The following is a 24238-nucleotide window of genomic DNA, read 5'->3' on the forward strand; positions in this document are numbered from 1 at the left end:
AAATAAAAACCCAAGAGTAAACATTGAATTTCATTGACTGAATATAATAACAAAACAAAAAAAATATATATTAAAACTAAATAAAATAAAGTTAAATTGTAGTTTTTTAAGTCTTAAATAATATATGATAAATTCTGAAACAAAACAAATGAAGATATATAAATATATATATATAAAATTATATATAATTGTAAAAAAAAAAAATAAACAAAAATGTGAGAAATTAAAATAAAAAAAAAAGTAAATAAAAATAAAACTCATCTACATTGTACATATAATTAAGTACAAGTGCAAATAATAAAGGAAGCTCTGCAATAGCAAAAAAATCCAAAAAAAAAAATTATATGAAAAGTTGTTTTATTTACTTTCAGTTGATGGTGTTTGTCGATAAAGGAATTCAATTTGTTAATAGGAATCGAAAACATTATATACAACCAGTTCTGATACAACGTGATGAAATATCTGATCTGATCCAATGCTGAATCCTATTGAAGTCGATTCATGACACCTATTAACGTCATCTCGAAACTGCGCTAAAGAACTCATGAATACGTTAAATCCTACAAAAAAAAATTCATGGTCAAATTGGTAATAACTTTCAAATACTCAATATCGTACTTTTCATACTCCATTACATAGAAGTTGTCGTATAAACACTTATTTATTAGCTGTTATATAACTGCTTACTTTCTAGTCATTTGCGTAAGCATATTCGGTTGTTACTGATAACGGCTTCTGTGACCCCTAACTATCAATAAGTTATTAAAGTCATTACTTGTAACTAGTTTTAGTGATATCAATGTTATGACTTATTTAGAATCGATTGTGGTAAGTATTTCCCTCCAATGTCATCACCAAGTTAAATTATTTTGTATAAGTAGTGAAGATCCATAATTTAGCATTGGCAATGAACTTGAATCAGTTAAAAATTCAGCTTATGTTCCAGAATCAATTTCCAACCGTACTTTCTTACTTGGATTCAATTTACATGCATATTTTATTAATTTTGCAAAGAAATTATTAAAATTTTCTGGTTTTAGACAAACTATTCGAATAATAAATAAATGGTAAACTTGTATTCGAACAAAATTAAACTCGAATAATTGACAACCCCAGTTCAAATATAACAAAATAAAATTGATAATATTCATGTAGCACGATTAAGCATTATTAATAAAAATATTTTAGAAGAAACAAAATATTCCTCTAATTTCTCCTTTATTTAATTTTTCTAAGCTCACTAATTAAGAAAATCCAAAACAAACTTATCACTTAATCTGTGATCACTCATATTTTATACCAAAAATCAAATTTTTGTACGAAAAACTCAAATATCTTAAATCGTTAATAACTTTGTAAATTTAGCGATTTTAAGGAAAACAAGCTCAATCTGTGATCACTCATATTTTATACCAAAAACCGTATTTTTGTATGAAAAACTCAAATATCTTAAATCGTTAATAACTTTGTAAATACAGCGATTTTAAGGAAAACAAGCTCAATCTGTGATCACTCATATTTTATACCAAAAATTGAATTTTTGTATGAAAAACTCAAATATCTTAAATCGTTAATAACTTTGTAAATACAGCGATTTTAAGAAAAACAAGCTAAATCTGTGATCATTCTTATTTTATATCAAAAATTGAATTTTTGTATGAAAAACTCAAATATCTTAAATCGTTAATAACTTTGTAAATACAGCGATTTTAAGGAAAACAAGCTCAATCTGTGATCACTCATATTTTATACCAAAAACCGTATTTTTGTATGAAAAACTCAAATATCTTAAATCGTTAATAACTTTGTAAATACAGCGATTTTAAGGAAAACAAGCTCAATCTGTGATCACTCATATTTTATACCAAAAATTGAATTTTTGTATGAAAAACTCAAATATCTTAAATCGTTAATAACTTTGTAAATACAGCGATTTTAAGAAAAACAAGCTAAATCTGTGATCATTCTTATTTTATATCAAAAATTGAATTTTTGTATGAAAAACTCAAATATCTTAAATCGTTAATAACTTTGTAAATACAGCGATTTTAAGGAAAACAAGCTCAATCTGTGATCACTCATATTTTATACCAAAAATTGAATTTTTGTATGAAAAACTCAAATATCTTAAATCGTTAATAACTTTGTAAATACAGCGATTTTAAGAAAAACAAGCTAAATCTGTGATCATTCTTATTTTATATCAAAAATTGAATTTTTGTATGAAAAACTCAAATATCTTAAATCGTTAATAACTTTGTAAATACAGCGATTTTAAGGAAAACAAGCTCCATCTGTGATCACTCATATTTTATACCAAAAACCGTATTTTTGTATGAAAAACTCAAATAGCTTAAATCGTTAATAACTTTGTAAATACAGCGATTTTAAGGAAAACAAGCTCAATCTGTGATCAATCGTATATTATACCAAAAATCTAATTTTTGTATGAAAAACTCAAATATCTTAAATCGTTAATAACTTTGTAAATACAGCGATTTTAAAGAAAACAAGCTAAATCTGTGATCATTCTAATTTTGTACCAAAAATCGAATTTTTGTATGAAAAACTCAAATATCTTAAATCGTTAATAACTTTGTAAATACAGCGATTTTAAGGAAAACAAGCTCAATCTGTGATCACTCATATTTTATACCAAAAATTGAATTTTTGTATGAAAAACTCAAATATCTTAAATCGTTAATAACTTTGTAAATACAGCGATTTTAAGGAAAACAAGCTCAATCTGTGATCACTCATATTTTATACCAAAAACCGTATTTTTGTATGAAAAACTCAAATAGCTTAAATCGTTAATAACTTTGTAAATACAGCGATTTTAAGGAAAACAAGCTCAATCTGTGATCACTCGTATATTATACCAAAAATCTAATTTTTGTATGAAAAACTCAAATATCTTAAATCGTTAATAACTTTGTAAATACAGCGATTTTAAAGAAAACAAGCTAAATCTGTGATCATTCTAATTTTGTACCAAAAATCGAATTTTTGTATGAAAAACTCAAATATCTTAAATCGTTAATAACTTTGTAAATACTGCGATTTTAAGGAAAACAAGCTCAATCTGTGATCACTCGTATATTATACCAAAAATCTAATTTTTGTATGAAAAACTCAAATATCTTAAATCGTTAATAACTTTGTAATACAGTGATTTTAAGGAAAACAAGCTCAATCTGTGATCACTCATATTTTATACCAAAAATCGTATTTTTGTATGAAAAACTCAAATATCTTAAATCGTTAATAACTTTGTAAATACAGCGATTTTAAGGAAAACAAGCTCAATCTGTGATCACTCGTATATTATACCAAAAATCGAATTTTTGTATGAAAAACTCAAATATCTTAAATCGTTAATAACTTTGTAAATACAGCGATTTTAAGGAAAACAAGCTCAATCTGTGATCACTCGTATATTATACCAAAAATCTAATTTTTGTATGAAAAACTCAAATATCTTAAATCGTTAATAACTTTGTAAATACTGCGATTTTAAGGAAAACAAGCTCAATCTGTGATCATTCTTATTTTATACCAAAAATCGTATTTTTGTATGAAAAACTCAAATATCTTAAATCGTTAATAACTTTGTAAATACTGCGATTTTAAGGAAAACAAGCTCAATCTGTGATCACTCGTATATTATACCAAAAATCGAATTTTTGTATGAAAAACTCAAATATCTTAAATCGTTAATAACTTTGTAAATACTGCGATTTTAAGGAAAACAAGCTCAATCTGTGATCACTCATATTTTATACCAAAAATCGTATTTTTGTATGAAAAACTCAATTATCTTAAATCGTTAATAACTTTGTAAATACAGCGATTTTAAGGAAAACAAGCTCAATCTGTGATCACTCATATTTTATACCAAAAATCGTATTTATGTATGAAAACCTCAAATATCTTAAATCGTTAATAACTTTGTAATACAGTGATTTTAAGGAAAACAAGCTCAATCTGTGATCACTCATATTTTATACCAAAAATCGTATTTTTGTATGAAAAACTCAATTATCTTAAATCGTTAATAACTTTGTAAATACAGCGATTTTAAGGAAAACAAGCTCAATCTGTGATCACTCATATTTTATACCAAAAATCGTATTTTTGTATGAAAAACTCAAATATCTTAAATCGTTAATAACTTTGTAAATACAGCGATTTTAAGGAAAACAAGCTCAATCTGTGGTCACTCGTATATTATACCAAAAATCGAATTTTTGTATGAAAAACTCAAATATCTTAAATCGTTAATAACTTTGTAAATACTGCGATTTTAAGGAAAACAAGCTCAATCTGTGATCATTCTTATTTTGTACCAAAAATCGAATTTTTGTATGAAAAACTGAAATATCTTAAATCGTTAATAACTTTGTAAATACTGCGATTTTAAGGAAAACAAGCTCAAATTGTGATAACTTATATATACCAAAAATCCAATTTTTGTACGAAAAACTCAAATATCTTAAATCGTTAATAACTTTGTAAATACTGCGATTTTAAGGAAAACAAGCTCAATATATGTATATAAAATATGAGTGATCACAAACACATATAAAAAATCGATTTTTGGACAGTTTGGTACTATTTTAAAACATATCCTTAACTATACATTTTTTAAAAAACCCTTTATTGTTTTACTATAATTGGTAAGCAAATCGAGTTTTGAATAATAGAATTTGAATGCGTTTTCTTCATTCTAAGAATATTTAGCTAGAAATTGTTTTCCTTTGTGAATTGGAAACATATTAAATAAAGATATGCAATAGTAAATTGATATCATTTGTAATAGAACAATTAAATAAATACTGAAAAACAAAATGCAGACACATGAAAATGAAGAAGACAAATGTGTGATAAGTTTTTATTATTGTTTACAACAATTTCTGCAAATATGACTTACATATTGATAAAAAGGAAAAAAAGAGCTAACTATTTGCATGTTGTTGACACAGTTTGCGATTAAAGCAAAAATAAAAAGAAATTATGAATTTATTTTTAATTAATGTTGACGATTCGATAAAGCTTTTTAAACTCTGTACTGATCATTCATCGGATGATTTAAAAATATGTATTTCATTATTCACATTTTGTATGTCTTAAAAATTATTTATTTCTTTAATTTGAAGAAGTGACTCTGAAGCACACGGATTGTTCACCGAATGTGTTGTATCGGTTTCAACGTGCGAGAGATTTTTCGTGCGGTTCAGATGTGGTGATTTTGACACGGAAGACAAATACCAAGAATTGGAGTCATTAATCCATTGTTGTCAAACTCAACAAGAGGTTGCAAAATCATTGGGAGCTACTCAATCAGCAATTTCAAAACGTTAGTAAACATCAGATTTCATTCAAAAGCAGGGAAATTGGGTACCAAGACGATTTTATATGTCTGAAATGCAGCTTGAACGCTATAAATCATCAGCAAAATAGTTCTATCTATTATGAGCTGCTGAAATCTGAACAGACCATCAGAGAAAAGCTGTATGCCACATATTCGTTTGAAGAAAGCATTGGCAAAAAACGCCCATAATATGAGGCCGTAATATTCCACCATAACAACGCTAGGCCACATTTTGCAATACCTTATAAAAACTATTTAGAAAGAAGTGGTCGGTAATTATTGCCTTACCCGCCTTATAGTCCAGACCGTGCCCGACCGACTACTATTTGTTTCGATAGCTGCAGAACGCTCTCTCTCTGGGATATGCTTCAGTTTGGAACAGAGTATCCGATTCGTTCTTGGCCTCAAAAGATGAGCAATTCTTTTGGATTCGGAATCCATATGTTGCCAGAAAAATTGGGAAAGGTCATATTGTACAAATGTTTCAAAATAAAAGCTAAACATTTTAAAAAATCTATAATTTTAAATCAAATTTTTCCAAGTGCACTAAAGTGGCCAGATTGCTCTTAAATAAAAAAAAATAATAATACAATAATAATAATAAAGAAAAACACAACAATTTGTAAGATTTTTTATAAACAAGACTGATTTCTATTTGCATTTTATTTTTAAACAGTAATTAACCAGACTCAGCTCAGTAAAGTTCAAGAAATAGAATAAATACAAAATTATTATATATTTTTTGTTACTATAAATTAATTACTAAATAATAGTGACATTGTTGAACGTGTGAGTAAGTAAACTAGTCACAGCACTTAAAATCTCCCAGAGATCTAGAAATTGTAAATCTAAACAATTTATAAATACAAAACGTTTTTAGGAAGACATTTCAGTCGGTATTTCAAACTACAACTTGACTTAATGTTGCAACAAAAAAAAAAGTGAAACGAAAATAAAAAAATAAATAAAATAATAAAGTGCGTTAATTATTGAATGAGCAAGATTATAAAACTATTGAAAAATATATTAAAGTAAATGATCCTATAAATTATATACAAATCTCATGGCACAAAAGTGATATAAAATAATTTTATTATTGAATTTGTGTCATTTTAAATCTATGTATGTTAGTTAGTTAGCTAGTTAATCAGTAAACAGTTTTTAATAAATATAGGTAAATATTTATTGAATGATGACAACTGTCAATATTTAAATTAAAATACAAACTTACATATATGAAATTTTAAATTTAATTTCTATTTTAAAATGTTAACTGTATCATGCTAGTAATAAATGCAATATCATAGTTCCTTTATAAAACAAAACAACAACAGCTATTTATAATAGAAACATTGTGGAAAAGTTTTATTCGAAAACCTTGTTGCCATTTTGATTTTATGGGTTTTGTGACATCTACAATGAAAGTGAGAGTTCAAATCATTAAACAAAAATAATGTGAAAAATGTTTATTACAAACTGAGATTTTTATGCAATTTATATATAAATTTTTAAATTAAGTTTTCGAAAAATACGATTATTAACTAAAATATGTAAGTTTTATTAAATAATTTGATTGACGCGAGCTCTGTTTGTTCTTATCAAGACTGTGATTGATTTAAATTGTAATAGGAAAGGCACAAAGGGTCCACTTTCTGTTTGATAAGTAATTTTAAACTTAAAATATACACGTAATAACAAATATTTTTCACAAATTAAAACTAAAGAGTGAGTCGGAAAAAACTTATACATATTTGTATTAAGTTAAATAAAAATAAAAACGTTCAATATAAAAATTCTTAAAAATACATAAATTTATTAAAATATTGTACCAATTCATTAAACTTTAAAGTATTGGCTTTTTCCGGAACACCTCCCATTAACGATTTATAGTTGCTTAAAATCACTTAAAAGCATGCATGTCCTGAAATACCTTTCCTGTGGTCTTTAATTATTTTTTAACAAGAGCCCAATATAATTCCACAGGCCGAAATTCTGGACAGTTTGCTAGATTTGCCTCCCGTGATACAAAATTAACATTATTATTATTATTATTTGAATACCACTCAAAGGCCTTTTTCTCATAGTGGTATTATGCAAAATCGGGCCAGAAATATGAAGGCACTCTGTTCTGTTTTGAGAAATGTAAAAGCCGTTTTTGTAGACACTCCACTCCGTATTATATATGTAAGTATTTCTGTGTTTATCGTGCCTAATGTCAGAAATGATTGGCTTATTTTACAACAACTGCAAATGGCTTGCCACACAAGAAACATTTTGGGGAATTTTGTTTGTTTTTCTGCCCGGTATTATTCTTGATTACAAATAAATGCAATCCCTAGGTAGAGAATTATATGTTAAAAAAACAAGTTTTTTGGCATTTTAAAAATCTAAAATTACGAAATTTTACTTATTCTAAATTTGTCTACTTAATATAAATCATTACATACAATTATTTATTATTTTAAATTTATGATATAATTAAAACAGAATTTATGATAACATTCATCACAATAACAACTTAATAATAACTGCTTAAGAATTATATAATACGCAAATAAATATTAACTAAAATAATAAAATATACTCGTATGTACTAAAATATGTGTTTATTTTAGTTTATAACACAAAACTTAACAAACAAAGCTTAACCTTTTCTAAACCTCATCTAATTATTTGTTAATTAAAATTTAAAAGATAATAAAATATTTTTTTTTCTGGCTAAAATCTATATATAACAGTTACTTGTATTATACACAGAAAAAAATTAAAATAAATCTCAATTATGAAATTCTATGCACCAAATGTAATTTTGTACTTAAAATGTATTTCACATCTACTTTTACGATTTATATACTGGTGTAATCATCATTGAAACAAACGGCTCAGAAAATAATCAAAATTGATTCGACTGAAAACTGTGAAACCAATGTTGAAATTATATAAAATTATAATATCTCTCACTCTCAATTAATCGGGTTTCTGGTTTAATCGGTTAACCGAGCAAATAATTAATCGGGGTTTAGATTTATTCGGTTAATAATCGGTTAATTTAAAATTATTCGATTAACCGAATAATGTCTATTTTAATTTTAAATTGAAAATACAACCACGAATTTTGTATACAGAAATATTAAAAACAAACAAAACATAACAATTCAACCAAAAAATAATAGCAAATATGGTATTTGAGATCCTTTTTGTATACACATTTGAGTTTTTTTAGGTTTTTATTGAGATCCTTTTAAACGTCAGTTGTTATTCTCACTAAAAATTTTTGTTGGATGTTCGAAAAAATATAAAATTTTAATTTGAAATTTGTATTTGAATTGAAATGGAAATGGAAATGAAAAAATAAATACAATAAAATATGTACATATGTTAAAGTGCAAACAAAAGGAATTTCGGTTAATCGACACAAATTAATCGGTTTATTTGTTATTTGAAAATCGGCAGTTTTAAATTATTCGAACAGTTAACCGTCCAAAATTAATCGGTTAACCGATTAACGGTTAATCGATTGAATATCCTAGTACTCACCTCTAATTAGATTGGACCTAATATACAGAAATTCATATATTTAAAATTTTTTTTCTTAAGGTAGGTTCCACTGAGACGAGATACTCCGATACAACAAATCATATATCTGATACAACAACAAATTACATTGAGCAGCATGTATTTGCAGACTTAGGTTTTTGACAGTTATGTCTCTATGTTACCCGATAGTAGGTGCCATAGGTCAGATTCCAATCTCTGTCCAATAGTTTAAATTCTACAATAACCAAATATTAAATATAAGAAATTTAAAAATATTTTTTCTTTATTTACGCAAAATATAAAATCTTATTAACAATGAAAGTGTTAAAAAAATAGAATAAAATGTAATAATTTGTCAATTGACAAGGTCTCCTATCATGTCATATTGTCCTAATATACCACGACTCGGCGGCTCGGCTTAACCGACTCTTAGGCTTTCGGCGTAGTTCTCTGCTGGTTGGTTAGTCCATTTGCTGCAAAACATTTGAGTTTGTTGATGAAAGGGGAAAGAGGAATGGAAAAGGGTAGGTACTCTGTTTCATGTACATTAATGTGCTGTTTTTCTATAGCGAACGAGTACTTTGAGTGGAAATTTAACATGTGTTTTGTTATTGTAACAAAAACAAAATACATGTAAAACGTCCACTCAAAACGCTCATTCGCTATAGAAAAACAGCACATAAGTTTTTGTTGAGTATGTCATCCACATTTATTCGTTCTGTACAGAATATCAAAAACTGAAAAGCAAAAACTTCACTTTGTGGACACGAATACAGTTTCACAGGAGAATTTAAAAATGTTTTGCATCAAATGTTTCACAGTATGGACCGCTACTTACGATAACCAGTGTTTAAAAAACTAGACTACAAGTAGCAGTAGCAACGAAAAAACACAAGTAGTCTAGTTAAAAAATTAATAAAAACTCGGAGTCAATAATTACTACTACTACTGCTACCTTCACATTTTGGTAGCAGTAGTTGTAGTAGTACTAATAAAATAAAAATTTAAAAGTAGCAAAAATTTATTTTCTATTGCTACCTTAAAAAAGAAAAAGTTTTAATGTAGCAGTCATTAGTTTTTTATTAATTCTGCTACTTTTAAAATTTAGTAGTAATAGAAGTAGCAGTTGAGGTAGTAGAAGAAGTAGCAGTTGAGGTAGCAATAAAATAAGTCAAAAATAAAAATCTTCAGCCAAAAAATTATATTATGTGTTGTTGTTGTGAATGTATATTTGTATGTTGGTCGTGTTGTAAAAAAAAGTTCGACTTTTTTGTTATACACACAGAAAACACGATCTTTCTGTTAGCAACACGAACATCTGAGACGAATAAAATCGAATAATTCTTTCAAACTCTCTCAAAACAAAAACAATTCACAGTGTTTAATTCTGTCAATTTTGGTGTTATGACTGAAGATTTTCTTTTTTGACTACATTTACTGCTGCATCAATTGCTACTTTACTGCTACCTTAAAAATTACTCCATTTACAGTTCATGTTACTCCATTTACAATTCATGTTTTATTACTACTGCTCTGTTAAGAGTTTTATATTTTGAAGGTAGCAGTAGTTTTAAAAATACTAGAAAACGAAAAAAGACAAAAGACAAATGCTACTGCTACCGCTACATACACTTTTTTGAAGCAGTAGTTGTAGCAACAGTTAAAAAAAAGCTTTTTAAACACTGACGATAACACAATAAACAAGTATAAAAATTATTGAGTCAGTTATAATTTTGTATTGGTTTAAAATTGTAAATTAATTAAATGTTTAATCAAAATAAAAGTATCAAACATTTTTTTTGTGTACAGAAAGTATTACTTTTGTATGAAAACTATCATAGAGAAACATAGAGCGGAGACTAGAAAAAAACTCAAAAAATTCCTCAAAATAGTCACACACGAGCGTTGTTTTTGTTTTCACATATTTTTTTTACTAATACATTCTCAACACTTAGGTTTTTGACAACTGAGTTAGGTCTTTGATAGTAGAGTTTCCGATCTATTTTTAAAATTTAGATCTGACCATCTGTTTTTAAAATATTTTCAGATAAATGCATGTGTATGTTGATCTAGACGTTAGTTAAACTGATATATAATTTTATGAAAATTTAATTAGAAACTGATTAAAAACTTGATTGATGTATATTTTTTGTTTAAGAACGTAATATATTTTTTGATATTAGAAGATATTTAGCCTCAACTCAGCTTCATATCCACAATATAAAGATAACTAAATATAGTTTTCTTCTAAATACATGCACATTTTCAATATACATACATATGTATATGTAAGCTAAAATACATACATACATATGTATTTTTAAAAAAGTTAAAATATTAAATTGTGTAGACAATGTCAGTTTGCAAGACCGCATCATAGACTATATAGGCGATTGTTTAAAATTACTCACAACTGTATAATAAGTAGCACTATTTAACACATGATTTGAAATTACAACAAATTTGTTGGAATTGATATACATTTGCTCTTGATGTTGTAATTACGATTACAATGCAAAAACAAATTAAAGTTCAATGAATTTGTGTACAATACTTGTTTACGAATAAAGTACGTATGTAAGTAAGTACTAATGTATCTAATGAAATCTCAAATTATAGTACTTATGACAATAAAACAGTGATACAAAAATTAGCTACAAAAATTAGCTACTTATTAAATACTTATTGATTTTCTCAATCACTTCGTTTTAGTGAAATTACAATTTCATACATCTAATCTATCTAATTTTAAAATTGTTTCTTTTGTATGAATGATCTTTATGAGCTTTACTTTTTAAACAGAAAAATACAGGGTGTACGCCGGGAAGGTATACTACTTTGTTTTGACGCCATTTTGGTAAACATTAGTATTGACACTTCATATTTGGCAGTAGTGAAGTAGACACATGGCAAATTTATTATGGAAAAATATTCGATAAACCAACGTGTTTTAATCGTTAAAACATTTTATCAAAATCAATCATCGATTGATGACCAAATTGCACACTAGACTGTCACTTTTAATGGATGCAAAGGTGACTGATGAATAATTTGAGGGTTCTCCATTGCCCAGAACCGACTATTCTGTTTATTCACATATCAATTCAAATGAAAATGGACCTCGTCACTCATTATGATTTTTTCATGAAAATCGGGGTTGTCATGGGCGAGCTGTAACATCCTATTGGCATATGTACGGCGGCGTAAATGGTCTTGTGGAAGAAGCTCTTGTGCCAACCGAATCTTAAACGGAAATCCTTGAGCAAAATTGTGGCCAAAGTAGTTCTTTGAATACCCAGCTCCTGAACACGGCGTGGAATTGAGGTTGATGGATTGTTTTGAACACTTTCTTGAGCAGCAGTAATGTTTTCAGCCGACCTTGCAGTACTAAAAGTCATTGCACCTTTCAAAATGTCTAATTCCTTGATAGAATGAATTAACTATGTTAAAGTTGATTTAAACGCAAAACAAAAACAGTATGATTTAAGGTAGGGTCAGACATGGCAAATATTTGATGAAAAAGACGTAACCACTAAATAAAATATATTTGAATTCTTTTATTTATTTCAAAAACTCCTTTTACTTACGACTATTCAAAACTAAAATTTGTTTTTTTTTTATTTTATTTGATGCTGTTTGATCTTACAAAAAACACTTGTAAGAATAAATACGTCAAACAAATTTGTGCTAATAAAAGTGGTTACGCTTTTTTGAGTAAATATTTGCCACGTGTGATCCTACCTTTAGAATACTATGTTAATAACTGACTCATTTGGAATTGGACAATATTGTAATTAAAAAAATAAGTTAATGGACATCTATCTGAGTTTCCAAAGCTGCTATTATTTTCTATATCTTATAAGCTATTCTGAATCATATGAACAGATGCTCTCAATGTCCTTTTTTGTTAAAATAATATGAGAACGCAGAAACAGTTTCTTTGTTTAATATTTCAAATAATTATTTTAAACCCATTTCTTGTAATTTAAAGCAAAAGACCGTTGCATTAAATAATGGAAAATTATAATTCATAATGAGAATTTTGTTACATTTGTATAAGATTCTAAGATGATTTAGCTATGTCCGTCCGTCTGTCTGTTGAAAACACGATAGGGCCCAAACAAAAGGCTATTCCACAAATACTCTCTGTTAATAAGGTTAGTTTGGGATTTAAAATGGCCAATATATGTATGTCCATGATTTCACCTAGCCCCCATACAAATAACCCCCCCCATAATACTGTTTGAGCAGCAAAAAATGTTGTATCTAAGTTCTCCGAATTTATACGGAATAATGGAGAAAATCGGGAAAATATTTGTCTCTAGTTCCCATACAAGGTCGCCCTTGTATGGGGACTGATGATGAAATTTTATATGAACCTAAATCTTTCTACCAACTTTTGTGAGGATCGGTCCAATATAACACTATAACACATATATTTGTTCGTGTTAACTCCTACAAGGAGCATAGGGCCGTATTTGTAACCCTTCAATACAAATTTTAGAAAATTTTGAAACTTTCGGTCGTTTCTATTATTTTTTCCAACACTTAATGTAGGTAGAAGAGAACAGTTTATGTACATATGTAGGTAAACAGTAAATTAAAATTGTCTGTATTAATATAAATTCAATAGCTAATCTACCGTCTAAAAGGAGGTTTAAATGTTAATACAATATATATATATGTATATATATTAAAACAACGTGCAACAATTATTACCAATAAAATTATTATATTAAATTAACAACAAATTATTAGTACTCGTAGTTTAATTAAACAAAACAATAGTACATAATTACATATGTAAATATCAAAACTCAATGAGGTACGAGTTGTAATTCGTATCATTAATGACAGTCAAAGAGATGTTGACCCCGTAAACTCAACACAAAATTAAACTGATTAATTTAATTCTTTAAGTGAACTTGATAATAACAATTTTTAGATAGATATTTTTTTTTTGTTTATAAAAAAAAACTTGAATATGCATAAGTACGTGTAAAACGTTTTAAAACAAACTAGATGTAAATAAAATTATCGCCAGTTTTCAGGTTAATTTAATATTTATTTGTTATTACATATTTAACTACAATTAGTCGTTTGATTTAAATCGGAAATTGACAATTTGAATAAGAAATGAGCTTGGAAAAGTGTTTTATCTATCGGTAAACAATTTTATTGTACTCGATTTATTAACGTGGTAGTAGCAAGATATGAGAATAATTAATTACGCACATAGATTGAATTTTTTTCTTATAATAAAATGTTGTTATTTCACAATGATAATAAGTATTTAATAAATTTTCTAGTACATTTCTTACTTAGAATATTTCAATAAAAGTTTAAAACAATAATAATGGCAATATTAAATAAAAATGAGAGAAAGGTAGAATCTGTGTAAAGTTCGAGTATTTTTGCAAAGGGTTTTTGACCCTCTATATTAATTACTATGTTAACAACGTTATTTGTATTTTTTTTTTTTCAGTAATTGTTGTAATAAAATTTTATTATTATTGTTTTTTATTTTTTGTATTTGTCTTGCTGAATTTAATTTTTGGACTTGAATTTTTTTGAAATTTCGTGTAACATTTCTTACGATCCTTGAACAAAATATTATGCACTTAATTGACATACTTAGTGTTTATTATATAAATCATACATTTGAGAATTCGACTTGAGTGATACATAGAGTCGGTGCAGTAATGTTGACTGGATATCGTAAGAAGCGGTCGTTTGGAAATGTGTTATTTTTATAACGTGCTTACACCGGAAGTTGTTTGAGATATTGTAAACTAATTCCTTTTCATAAGATTGTAAACTGGGTCAACGTCAGGGTGAATTGATGTTATAAAACACGGTAAAAATCACAGAAAACTACTTTTAAATGCGATTCTTATATACTCATACTAAATAAAACAATTGTGTCTGGGTTTATAACCCATTCAGGCGGAAATAAATGGTCGTATATGTTGATCTGTAGAAGAGAAGTTAATGCAATCGTGTAAAAAAAGCCTTCCGATGAAAGTATAAAGAAGCGTCATTGCTTTTAATCACATACATATAACTCTTTCAGCCATGCTTTTTTGTGTATAAGTTTAAAATCAAAATAATTGCACTTTTTACTTAAAAAGTAAATCAAAACATAAAAAAACCAAGCCATTCCCAAGGCGAATTCATATAAGGTGAGCTCATTAGCCCAGCTGATCATCAGCTGTTTTGCCCAAACTGTCAAAATTGTTGGCTTGTTGTTTACTTTCTAGTGCGCGCCAAAAAATTTAAAAAGTGAGAAAAAGCTTAAAGTTTAAAAAGTGATATTAATAATAATAAAATCAATTTTAAAATATGCGTGTGTGCACTTATTGTAAATTTAAATATCCAAAGGGAAGTGGAACTTTGTTCCGCGTACCTAAAGATGAACTAAGTCGGAAGAAGTGGAATGAAATTTGCCGAGTAAATCTCTCGATTTTTGGCTTCCAGTATTACATTTCTTTTGTTCACCACGCGTTTGAACTCTTCATCGATAATATTACCATTCTCCACAAGAAATAAAACAATAAATAAAAATAAATATAAATCTTTCACTGGTTTGTTGTTAAATTCCAGTTTATTATTAAATTCGCCTTGCTTTATACACAGCTGTTTTTTTGACAGATTGGGCAAGAAAGCAAAAACAAAATGTATGTTGTTTTTGTATTGTTGTACTTGTTGTAGGGATGAGGTCACCTTATATGAATTCGCCTTGGCCATTCCAAAGTTTTTTGGGGAGTGGGGTGGTTATTTTACACCTTGGCGGTTGGTATTAAAAATAATTATGATAAAAATTTTCGTTTTATATACATTTTTTGGAAATCGAACATTTTTGACTAAATTTTCTGACTAAACAAACGAAATAGCAAAGTAATACTGAATTTGATAAACAATAAACACTCTGTGCTTTTTTTATTGAATGCGTGAAAGTCTCTTAAAAAATTTTCAAATTAATATATTTATCTAACCAGAACACCCTGACGGCGAACTTCTGCAAAAAAAAAACATAAACGATAGTTGTGTTCGCGTACTTGATAATTTGTAATAATTTGTACAAATTATCACTGGAAGTTACGGGATTCCGTTCGTTTACTTTTAAAAACTTGTAACGAGAGAGCAAGAGAGTGTTAAAAGTGACAGTTCGTAGATAGAGAACATGATATTTTTTACTGGACATTTTATGTCCAGTAAAAAATATGTTAAAAGCATATGGCTGCAAATGTAAACAATTAAAATGTTGGAAATGAATACAATTTACAAGTTTTGCAAAGAAAAGAAGTAAAATAACACAAAACAATAGTTTTGAATTGATTTATAATAAAATACAACTTATTTTACAAATTGTTGTTCGCGTACTTTTTTTTTGTAATTTTTCAGATTGAGAGTAATTTATTTTTACTCTCTAAAATAAAGTTACTGGATATTTTTTACTGGAAAGTACGCGAATACACCTGATGACTTCAAAAAATATAATTGTTTAGCAAAATGGTAATAGATGCCAATAAACTATATTTTAAAGACTATAGAAAAGGTGGTTAGTAAAGTGACCACTAAACCGCAAAATGATAAAATGTCTATCGATGTATGTACGAATTACCAATTTCCATGAACTTACAAAACCAATATATTTTAAAATTTAGCACAAAAAATTTTATAAAATTTGTGCATTTGTTGGAAACATTCTCTTTGGTAAGCTAAATGTTTGGTGGAAAATGCGTTACATTAAAAATATGAAAAAATCTTATAAACATGTGCTGATATTTACATATAAGCTTAAGACAAATTACAAAAATACCTTTAATAATGAATATTAATTGGTCAAATCATGATGTTGTTAAGTGAGTGTTGAAGGGTATCGTCAATAAATGCACTCAAATGCATTATTGACGACAATTATGAATATACGTATTTTGTAAGTTAAGTTATGATCATAAAGAAATTGTTATAAATATAGTTTGACGTTATTATATTATAATTTAAATTTACAATTACTACTAATCGTTAAATACAACAAAAAAGGTTAAATAAACAAAGTGTTATTAAAAATGCTTATTTTTTAAATCTACTAATAACGTGTAAATGATCAGTACGATGTTATTACTGTTATTGTCATTATAATTGTTAGTAAAACGAATAACTTTAGTTGTTTATTTAGATCTAATTAAAATTGTATAGGTTAAGTATGAGAATTGATCTAAATAAATGTACCACATACAGAGAGCCTCAAAAAGTGAGTAAACACCACAAATTATTTGATTTTTTTAAAGATAATGAAATAATTCTAAAATCTATCTATCCATCGATTAAAATTTAAAAGTTTCGGTTTGTTGGAGATTTTTATGAATAATAGATTCGGTTCTGAAAAAAAATTAAGTCGGACTATAATGATTTTAATGATCTTAAAAAAACAAAAAAAATCACTGATGTTCATTCTCTTTTAAGACTCTCTATATAAATATAACCTTCTGTAATTTATTTAAGTGTTTTATTTTTTTGTCATATTTTCAGATATAACCATTTCTTGCCGTTAAAAATGCCGAAGCGATCTCCCAGATTGATCATCAAGTCGACGAGGAAATATGCCAAGTATTTGTTTGTTGTTTTTGCCATCTTTTTAGCTCTAGTTGGTGTATTCTGTACAGTATTTTCAAAAATATTTGTAAATCGTTTTATTGATAGTGTGAGTATTTTTTAATATTACTTAATTTTTATACTTTAATAAATATTTTCAATATTATAAATTAACTCAGAAGTTTGAAAAGTGCCAATTGGAAGCATTACACTAGCTATATTACTATTTGTACAACAAACTAGTTCGCTGTGTCTGCTAAAATGGTTGTGAAATTGTTATCATTTGGACAACATTTCGGCAACGTATTCAGTAATAAATATGGTATTCAATTAATCGGGTTTCTGCTTTAATCGGTTAACCGAGCAAATAATTAATCGCGATTTATTCGGTTAACAATCGATTTATTTAAAATTATTCGATTAACCGAATAATGTCTATTTTAATTTTAAATTGAAAATACAACCAAGAATTTTGTGTACAAAAACATCACAATTCAACCAAAAATAATAGCGGATATGGTATTTGAGATCTATTTTAGTGGGATCTTCTGAAATAATCTTTTAAAAAAAGAATATAATTTAATTTTTTTCCTTTTAAACGTTTTTTTTCTTTAGATTTAATAAAACTTGACTTGGAAAAAACTCTCGCTGATTGTAGATGTTGGAGAAATCGAGATATTGGATAAAAATATCAAATATCTCATTTTTTTTAGTTTTTTCTAAGCATATCAAATCTTTCGTTATACCATTGGTGGGTGTCCTTTTTGGATTCTTTTAGATATTGAATACTTTTGATAGTTTCGTTTAGTTTAGTTTCGTTTAGTTTAGTTTCGTTTAGTTTCGTTAAATTCTGTACAAATACATGTAAATTAAATAAGTCAGTTGTTATTCTCATTAAAACTTTTTCTTGGGTTCGAAAAAATATATAATTTTAATTTGAAATTTGTATTTGAATTGAAATAAAATATTAAATACAATAATATTTTTGTTAAAGTGCAAAAAAAAAGGAATTTCGGTTAATCGAAATTAATCGGTTTATTTGTTATTTGAAAATCGGCAATTTTAAATTATTCGAACAGTTAACCGTTCAAAATTAATCGGTTAACCGATTAACTGTTGATCGATTGAATACCCTAGTATTAAACCAATATTAATTCCCGAAGTCTTTTTCACAAAATGTTGAAAAAAAAAACAAAGACCAAATAATAATTAAAAAATTTAGGAAGAATTAAATACATATAGCTCATTAAGCGCCATCCTGTACATATATTTTCCTATCGGAATAGATCGGAAACTCTCCTGTCGAAGACCTAACTCAGTTGCCAAAAACCTAAGTATGCATGAGAATGCATTAGTACAAATAAACTATGTGAAAACAAAATCAACTTGTATGTGTGATTTTTTTGAGTAATATTTTTGGTTGAGTTTTTTTCTAGTTTCCGCTCATGTGTATTTCTCTATGCTATTTATGAATAAGGCATTAACAAAATAAAATTAAAAGTAATTTTACTCTACGGTCTCAATAAGTAATAAATTTTGTAGATTTAGGGACACTAATAGGACACAAAATAATTTGAGAAATTCAATAAAAATATGTAATAATCAATTTGAATACTTGTATTTTTATAGTATATGGAACTACGGCCAGGCAACAAAATAGTTGATATGTGGACAAGTCCGGATGTGAATGTTACAATAGACCTATATTTCTTTAACTGGACGAATTCGGATGATTTTTTCACTCCAAATGTGAAGCCAAAACTAGAAGAAATTGGTCCCTATAGTTTTCTCGAAGTGCCACAAAAAGAAATTTTCAAATGGCATCCAGAGAATAACACATTGGATTATGGTAAAAAACATTATTACTATTTTGACAAGGATAAGAGTAAGAGACAATTGGACGACAAACTGGTAACAGTGAACGCATTACTAGTGGTATGTAATTTCTCAGATGAATTGCGAATACATAATTACACAATTATTTTATTTATTTTAAACTTTAGGCAGCCGCTTCGAAAACCAGAGATTGGTCTTATATGAAACGAACCGTCGTGGATATGGCTTTGAGACTGTACCAAAATGGTATTGTTTGGAAGCGAACGGCTGAAGAGTTTTTCTTTAAGGGATTTGAGGATAATATTGTGAATTTATTATCTATATTTCCTTCATCGTTCCGCAGTGCAATGGGTATATTTGTACCATGGGATCGTATTGGATTTATTTATGGGGTGAGTATCAGAAATCTTTATTACTTAAACAAAACAAAAATAAATTAAATACATTTTTATTTATCTTTAGCGCAACGGTTCCACTGACTTGTTAGGCACTCACACTATTGGCACTGGTGTGGGAAACATGGAGGAATTTGGTCAACTTCTTTTGTGGAATGGCAAAAATTATTCTGAATATTTTCCTCAGGAATGTTCAGCCGTTAAAGGATCACCTGGAGAGTTTCAAAAGACAAACCTCAAAAAGAATGAATCGATACAATACTTTTTTACTGATTTTTGCCGTTCAGTAAATTTAGATTATTTGGATGAAATCATGGTGGATGGTATTTTGGGATACCGCTATATAATATCACCAAATTTCTTCGATAATGGAACCTTAAATCCCGATAACCAGTGTTTTTGTAATGGCGAGTGTTTACCCTACGGTGCAGCCAATATTTCTGGATGTTGGTTTGGCCTTCCCATTTTCATTTCAAATCCTCATTTTATGGATGCCGATCCATATTTTATATCCAAAATTGATGGTTTGAAACCAGATATGGATATACACACTACTACGGCCATTTTGGAACCACGTACAGGTTTTATGTTGGAACTTAGAGCCAGACTTCAAATGAATTTCTACATACAACCAAGTTCCCATATAAGGTAAGTTATTAACGGGACAAACAAAAATATGTGAAATCACTTAGATATTCAGTTAGAAAAAGTTATCCATATTTTAATTTTGTCTATACATTTTTGATAATTTTTGAAAAATTGAGAATTTTTGATTGGAACAGAATAGCGAGCCTATAATTCTGAAAGGGCATATTGAGTAGATCAATTGTGTAGAATAAACTTATAGTCCAGCTGGAATGAATTTTTTTTTACAGTCGGTCAAAGTTTTAATTTTTTGACCAATGGGAAAAAAATGTTCTTCCACAAAACTGATCCCCATAAAATTCCACAATTTAACTCTGACAATAAGAATTCTCTCAGACATTAACTTACAAAATTTTTTCAGTTAATATAATGCTCCCTTTGACTTTGAACCACTGTAAAAAAAAATTCAGACCAGCTGGACTATAAGTTTATTCTACACAATTGATCTACTCAATATGCCCTTTCAGAATTATAGGCTCGCTATTCTGTTCCAAAAATGCTGTTGGACTGAGTAATTAAACCAAAATCAGTTATAACAATTTCATTTTGCGGATCTGAGAGTATTTTTATTTGCATATAACACATTTTAGATCACATTTTTATTATTCATGAAAATCTTCTTAACGTAATACTCTTTTTATCACCTTTCCAGATCATATCAAACAGAACGTCGTATGCTGTTTCCAGCTTTCTGGTTTGACATGCATATGCGAATTTCCAAAAATTCTATCATATTATTAAAAATTATTAACAATCTTGAAATGTATTGTCACATCTTTGGTACTTCAATAATGACAATATCATTGTTGATATTCCTGTGGCAGCCTTTGAAACGGGCCTGGAATAAACGTTATACTCATCACATGGAAATTAATACAATGGCCGATGACGACGATTATGATAATGAAGACGATGAAAATAAATACAAAAATGTCAAGGTTAGGGAGGCTTTGTATAGTTTACCTCAAAACTTCCCCTCGCTCTTATACATTTCTCATCCCAGGCGTAGTTTACCGGTTATAATTTCTCATTTGGATGAGGATGAAGCATTAAGTTCGTGTCTGGAGGATAGTCGGCGAGAAGATTTTGAAAAAGACTTTGAAAATATGTCTCGGAACAAAGGCAATAGTTGATAAAATGTCTTTAAAGTACATAGTTTTATATATATAAATATTTACGTAGGTTTAAATTAAGTAGTCATTTTTTATAAGGATTTTTACTATAAGGGTACATTTGATTGTTCACAAAGTTATTTATACATTTTTCTGTTGAAAATGTATTTCAATCAGCAGTCTGTTTTTTTTACTTATTAGTTTTAAAATTTTCTATTATTTTGTTAACTTTTGGGTTTGAGTGCTAGAAAATCTTACAGACAATTTTCACGACAACTATATCTACAATCCGGAATGAAGAGATCGCTCTCGACCAAATATTAGCTACTTAGGGGAAGCTGAATCAACGGAAAGTATAACTTTCTACGACAGCAGACATGTTGCACCTTTTATATATATTTAGTTTTTCATTCCATTCGCAATTTCTAGAATATTGAATTGCGAAACTACGAGTATACTCTGAATACTGTCTGTTGAAATCAATAATTCTCATAAAGAAAAATTGTTTTTAATAATAAAAATCGACCAGAATTTATTTTACATAGTACATATTAAGGTGTAGGATATATAAGATTCGACAATGTCGAATATAACACTGTAACTTTATTATATTTTCATAATAGGTGGTTTTAAATAAATACTCTTTATTATTAAAAATATTTTGTACATTCACTATAATTTTTAAGATTTTGTAATCTGAATTAAGTCACAATTTAAATACAGGTTTTGAATTTTCCTTCAATAAATATATTTAATTATCTGGGCAACCAAAGATATTCAATTAAAATATAAAAATATGCACTTAAAAACAGTTGCTTTTAGTTTGAAATTCAAAGATTTATTAAATAAATCAAAAGTAAATTGAACTCATAAATTAAAGTTGCTTTTTATAAGATTTAATTTCGATTTCAGTAACTTTGGCACTACATGAAAATAGTTTGATTCAGATTTGCCTCATCTTTTACAGTACCTAATACATAATAAACATCCATTAACATTAAATATTTTCATAATCTTCAAAAAATGCAGTAAATTTCGCGCATATTTTCACATTTTTTAGCTGAAAATCATAAAAAAATGTTCCAAGGATAATTTAAACATTTTTTAACCCTCTCATGACCGAATTAAAATGGGCGTGGCTAAAATTTGTTTGAGTAGACATATAACTGACAAAAATCAATATCAACTGACAAAAATTTCAATGTCCTAGATGTCCTGGTTCAGAAGCTACAGGATATTGCGTATATGCAACATTGGGCAATGGTGTTATAAATTTAAATACAAGTTGATTTTTTTCAAATGCCGTTTATTTCAATTTATTTATGGTAGGATACAAAACAATTTTTTTGAGGATTGGAGCACAATTGCACATTGCATTTGTTGGATTTACAGCTTGGAAATCCAGTGTTGCATAGCTTACTTCTGCCCCTTGTTCCCCATTCCGGCCAATGATTATAACCATCAAATCGTAGGGATTTTGCAGGCTCTGCAACATATTATCTTTTATAGGGTTTGATTCAGAACCCGTAGAAGGAGCTGGTGATGAAGTATCTGGTGATGATGGAGCTGGTGATGACGGAGTCGATGGAGAAGGTGATGAAGTTCCTGAATTCATTGTAAAAAGGAGTGATGATGGACTACCTCACTCTTTTTCGACAACTGTAGTTTGACTTGCATTCAAAAGATCGGTATCAACATCCATTTGGAAATTTATAAGCGGCATATGCTTCAATTCGTTGTATGTATGTGTGATGTCTCTGCGGTACAAAACTATCACAATAGACCAATGTTTCATATACGCAACACTACATTTACAAAATTATTACAGACAAACTAAATAATATTTTCATACCAGGTTTTTTTAAATTACTCACTTACCTTTTATTATTTAGTTGTTGAACTTGGTTTTAAGATGAATTAATTATTTAATGGTTTTTTTGACACTTTTTTAAAACAACGTTTTTTTGCAAATTGAATTTGTCAACTTCGCTCTCGGGAGAATAGCTACTAACTGAACACGTGCACAGCTGACTACCAACCAATTAGTTGTAAGCTTAAACAACACATGAGGCTATAAAGGTTCAAAAAAAAATATTTAAAGCGGTACTTAGACGCTCGTAAACACAATGTTGCATATACGCAATATCGGACATGAGAGGGTTAAAAATATAAATGAAATTTTAAATATTTTTTCAAGCCTCCTAGATTTTATTTGAAAAGAAAAATTATCAAAAAATCATACTATTTAAGAAATTATTTATAAATGTTTCGAATTGAAATCAATTTTTCATAAACAATTTTTGAATTTAAAGAACATTTTAAAATCAAATACCCTAAGAAAATTTAAAGTTAAGAAAAAAAAGTTTGTTCGGAACAATTTTTTTTATATGTAGTTTGAAGTCTCTCTCAAAAATGGAACGTCAAACTACATACATATAAAAAAAATGTTCCGAACAAAAAATGTTTCAGAAACTCATGGGTGAATTCAGCTTTAATTTTTGTTGAAGTCGACTTTACTTTAAAATAGAACTTTTGTTTTTATTTGAAAAAAAGCTTCAAAACTTTTTCCGACATATACATTCAAATAAATGAAAAAATATTTTTCATTTATAATCTAATGTATACTGTAAGCGTAAAAGGGGTCACAAGAAATCGCCTGACCTATTAATTATATACATATTTAGATAGATTGCACGCATTATTACCAAATTGCAAACTTTTTTATGTCTACAGTTTTAAAG

At 27.8% G+C, this 24238-nt stretch overlaps 1 protein-coding gene across 4 annotated transcripts; it reads left to right on the forward strand.

Moving 5' to 3' along the window:
- Window positions 1-6056: 6056 nt before the first annotated feature.
- Window positions 6057-22154, forward strand: LOC135952527 (protein peste-like). 4 transcript variants are annotated; one of them, XM_065502529.1, is made up of 6 exons: window positions 6057-6167; window positions 17447-17618; window positions 19139-19444; window positions 19513-19737; window positions 19808-20388; window positions 21038-22154. In XM_065502529.1, exons 2-6 carry the CDS (start codon window positions 17472-17474, stop codon window positions 21516-21518), a joined length of 1740 nt encoding a protein of 579 aa, XP_065358601.1. In that variant the 5' UTR covers window positions 6057-6167; window positions 17447-17471; the 3' UTR covers window positions 21519-22154. The 4 variants fall into 4 exon arrangements, with proteins under 4 accessions (XP_065358601.1, XP_065358602.1, XP_065358599.1 ...); XM_065502530.1 differs by having other exon boundaries at window positions 6063-6163; XM_065502527.1 differs by lacking the exon at window positions 6057-6167 and adding an exon at window positions 6277-6405.
- Window positions 22155-24238: the final 2084 nt, after the last annotated feature.

Source organism: Calliphora vicina, chromosome 2 (assembly GCF_958450345.1).
Source record: "Calliphora vicina chromosome 2, idCalVici1.1, whole genome shotgun sequence".
NCBI lineage: Eukaryota > Metazoa > Arthropoda > Insecta > Diptera > Calliphoridae > Calliphora > Calliphora vicina.

Excerpts from the sequence above, each read along its gene's own strand:
- LOC135952527 (XM_065502527.1), top strand. The coding sequence starts at position 6,368 with ATGAGCAAGATTATAAAACTATTGAAAAATATATTAAA. Across the intron at positions 19,445-19,512 it reads CAGTGAACGCATTACTAGTG|GCAGCCGCTTCGAAAACCAG; the intron begins GTATGTAATTTC and ends TTTAAACTTTAG. Across the intron at positions 20,389-21,037 it reads CAACCAAGTTCCCATATAAG|ATCATATCAAACAGAACGTC; the intron begins GTAAGTTATTAA and ends TCACCTTTCCAG.